At 39.1% G+C, this 3,568-nt stretch overlaps 1 protein-coding gene across 1 annotated transcript in view; it reads left to right on the plus strand.

Moving 5' to 3' along the window:
* Window positions 1–568: 568 nt before the first annotated feature.
* The window catches only part of LOC117113855, a 19,973-nt gene continuing 16,973 nt past the window's right edge, over window positions 569–3,568 (plus strand). The window contains exon 1 of the mRNA XM_033257307.1: window positions 569–681. Within this exon, the coding sequence (XP_033113198.1) occupies window positions 594–681 (88 nt within the window). The 5' untranslated portion in view covers window positions 569–593. The remainder of the gene's footprint in view (window positions 682–3,568) is intronic.

Genomic DNA, 3,568 nt, shown 5'->3' on the forward strand with positions numbered 1-3,568 from the left:
CCCCCGCACCTCTTCTATTAAATTCTTGGATCAGAATCAGAATCACTTTATTATCTCCAGAAGAAGAAATGTTTGCTCAATAAAACCTTTCTTACAAATACATTAAAATACATTTACAATATAAATACAATACAAAAGTAGGCCTACATCACAAATTCAAAACATCAGATTTTAAAAACTTAAAAACATTAAAACCTCAAAAATCGAACAAAAAAGAATAAAAATACATTAACATACATTCATAATAAAAATAAGATCTAAAACGATCCGATCCACTACTGATTATTGAAGACCAAACAAGAAAATTTGGGCACTGGCAGTTTTGCGGGCTTCGAATTTTGTGCATCATCTACCGAAGTCTAATTCGTTCAAAATGAATACAACGCTACACCGCGCTTACACCACCTCCGGTCACCCTGGGTATAACTACACACGATTTTCAACCACCCGCAATATTCAAGGATCATCTTAGAAATTCTGAGCAACGCCTGACCACGCCCGCTTGCTCGTCGGAGTACGGACACCACGTCGGGCAAATCTGGCGCCACCCATGTCGGTAGGCCTTCCTATCCGAAAATTCGGATTCAGTGTGCATGTCCCTTTATCCAAAACATCTGTTTGTGTCACTTGAAGCTGCAGCCTACAGGGTTCTACGTCGTAGGCCCGACATAATAAAGATAAGTAAGTTTAGTTTTAGCTCCATGATTCAATGATCTGCCTATTTTAGTGTACAGTGAGTTGTTTTATCATTTATCCCTTATATTAGTGGTTGTAGTCAGGGCCGGCGGAACGTTTTTTAAAGTGGGGGGGGGGGGCCACTTATAAGATGATTGGGAATATGAATCATGCAGATCGGTAATCAAACCTAGGTGGTAGGGTCAACATTCCTCCCCTGGGAAAATTTAGATTTCTAGATGGCTGGAAATGACCTTTCTCGAATTTTGAGCTAGGTGTCTAATGACTTTGTTCTTCAAAATTCAAGGTTTTCCCCCTCTTGAAAACGGTAAGGTAAACAATCTCATTACAGTAAATAGGCCTGTTATGTGTGTATACCTTAAGAAAATGAGTAGTTGCATATCGTATTCTTTTTTCAATGAATCGATAAGCGCCAGAGAAAAGGGGGGTCCATCCTAGATGACGGAAAATGAGCTTTTCCCCGACTCCTGTGGTGTCTTAATTACTTTTAAGTTCTTCAAAATTCAAGGTTTTTCCCTCTTGAAAACGGTCAGGTAATTTGTTCCCATTGTTATTACAGTAAAGGCCTTATGTGTCTGTACACACATAACATTTAAAATAAATGAGTAGTTGCATACGAATTTTCCATGAATCGATAAATCACAAAAAGAAAGGGGGGTCGGGGGGTCCTTCCCCCGGGAAAATTTTGATTCCTAGAAGGCGGGAAAAACATACATAAAAATTTAAAAGAAATGAGTAGTTTCATACGAATTTTCCATGAATCGATGAATCCCAAAAAGGAGGGGGTCCAGGGGTTCTCCCCCGGGAAAATTTCGATTTCTAGATGGCGGGAAATGAGCTTTCCTGACTTCTGAAATGTATTATTTTAATGTATTTTAAGTTCAAGGTTTTCCCCTCTTGAAAACATTCAGGTAAATTTTTCTCATTTTTTATTTTATGTGTGTATTCATACATAAACAAATGAGTAGTTGCATGCGTATTCTTTTTACCATGAATCGATAAATCCCAAAAAGAAAGGGTGGTCCAGGGGTTCTCCCCCTTGAAAATTTTGATTCCTAGATGGCGGGAAATGAGCTTTCCCGACATTTGAAGTGTGTTTTAATGACATTTATGTTGTTCAAAATCCAAATTTTCTTAATGGAACAAAAAAAAAAAAAAAAAATTCAGCTCAACGGGTCCTGAAAAGGTAGGTCTAGAATTATTTTTCTTTTCCCCCTTTTTTTTTTGTCGCCCAAGGGAGGGGTCAGGACCCATGACCCCCTCCCCCATATCCACCAATGTGAATTGCGAGAAAATGTAACTCGGTCGGGTACTGGATAAACATTCTCTTTCGCATCCTTCTCCTCCTTCTTCATTCCTTCTTTTCTTGCATTTCCGATCATACAAAAATCTCCAGACATTATATATATTTTTTGCCAAAAAGTGGGGGTGGGGGAAGCCCTGCCCCCCCCCCTCGGTTCCGCCGGCCATGGTAGTAATGATCTCTGCACGTTATTCATCAATGGGGCAGACATCCTCACGTATACAAATAACCAATATTACTTCAGGCCACTGTATTATAACAACATTTGATATTCTAGTTGTTGACTTCACTGACACTTTTGAATGAGTACTTCAACACAGGTAAAGAAGTTCAATTACACCATTCGGTCGTATAAAACGTGTGTAATTAATTATCTGTTGGACACTCTAGGAAGAAAATGCTCGCACTTACTCGCCAACACAACACGTGCAGGACTTTTAATAATGTGTGTGATCATCAAAACAACTGGGTGCACTTTATGCACAACGACATTTAATGCAACACGTTTTGTATACATCTATTCTATTCGTTTGCACTTGCATGTGTGTCTGACGCAACCGCGTAATCGGGCTTGAATATTATTAAACAAGACGGAGTAGAACACCTCCGTTGGGACACTAATGTTAGGGGAACATTTGTTCGGGCACGCAACGAGGGAAAGTGTATCATTTGGCACAGGGCCAACCCCAATTCAGGGAACACTACTCTTAAGGGGTCAGTTTTTTGTCGTTATTATTATCTCTTTATCCCTCCTGTGAACATTTTTAGCTGCTTCGGAGCAGCTTACGTGCTGGTAGCTATCGCACAGCGGTGCGTTACGCGCCTATTTTAAGTGGTCCATACTGAAAATCAGCTTAATGAAGAATGAAGGTAGCGGTAGTACATTTGCGTGGCGCGTCTATTTTACACTGGTGCGAACTAAGTTTAACCATGTCACAGGTTGAGTAAAACTTGCAATATGAAATGGATCAATACATTTTATATTTTCCCTCAATGACCCAGTACATATGTCTAAGGCGTCTGCATAGAGAGAAGGAAGGGTAGCCTACGATGTTCCATCATGTTCTTATTTAAACACTGTATATGTACCTTTGATGATTTATATTATATTTATTCAACCGTGTTAACGGCTAACTCCCTTTAATATCATATATAATATACGACAGTATTTCTAGCCGTATTGCCAGATTTATCTGGCCGAACCTTTAATATCATATATATTATACGACAGTATTTCTAGCCGTATTGCCAGATTTATCTGGCCGAACGCCCTCATGAGGCGTAGCATTGTGTAATACAATGTTCCCGACGGTTATTTGGACCTGTTCAGCCATGAAGCCTTCGTGGGCAAGTGGTTATGACGCTCGCCTTGTCAGTGAGAGGTCGCAGGTTCGAATCCCGTCGGAGGCATTTTATTACACAATGACTTCTATAGGACTACAGGGTAGCCTACGATGTTCTATCATGTCCTTATTTAAACACTGTATATGTACCTTTGATGATTTATATTTTATATATATATATATATATATATATATATATATATATATATATATATATATATATAAC

This window comes from Anneissia japonica, unplaced genomic scaffold, assembly GCF_011630105.1.
Source record: "Anneissia japonica isolate Jap-2015-1 unplaced genomic scaffold, ASM1163010v1 scaffold694_len1028156_cov167, whole genome shotgun sequence".
NCBI lineage: Eukaryota > Metazoa > Echinodermata > Crinoidea > Comatulida > Comatulidae > Anneissia > Anneissia japonica.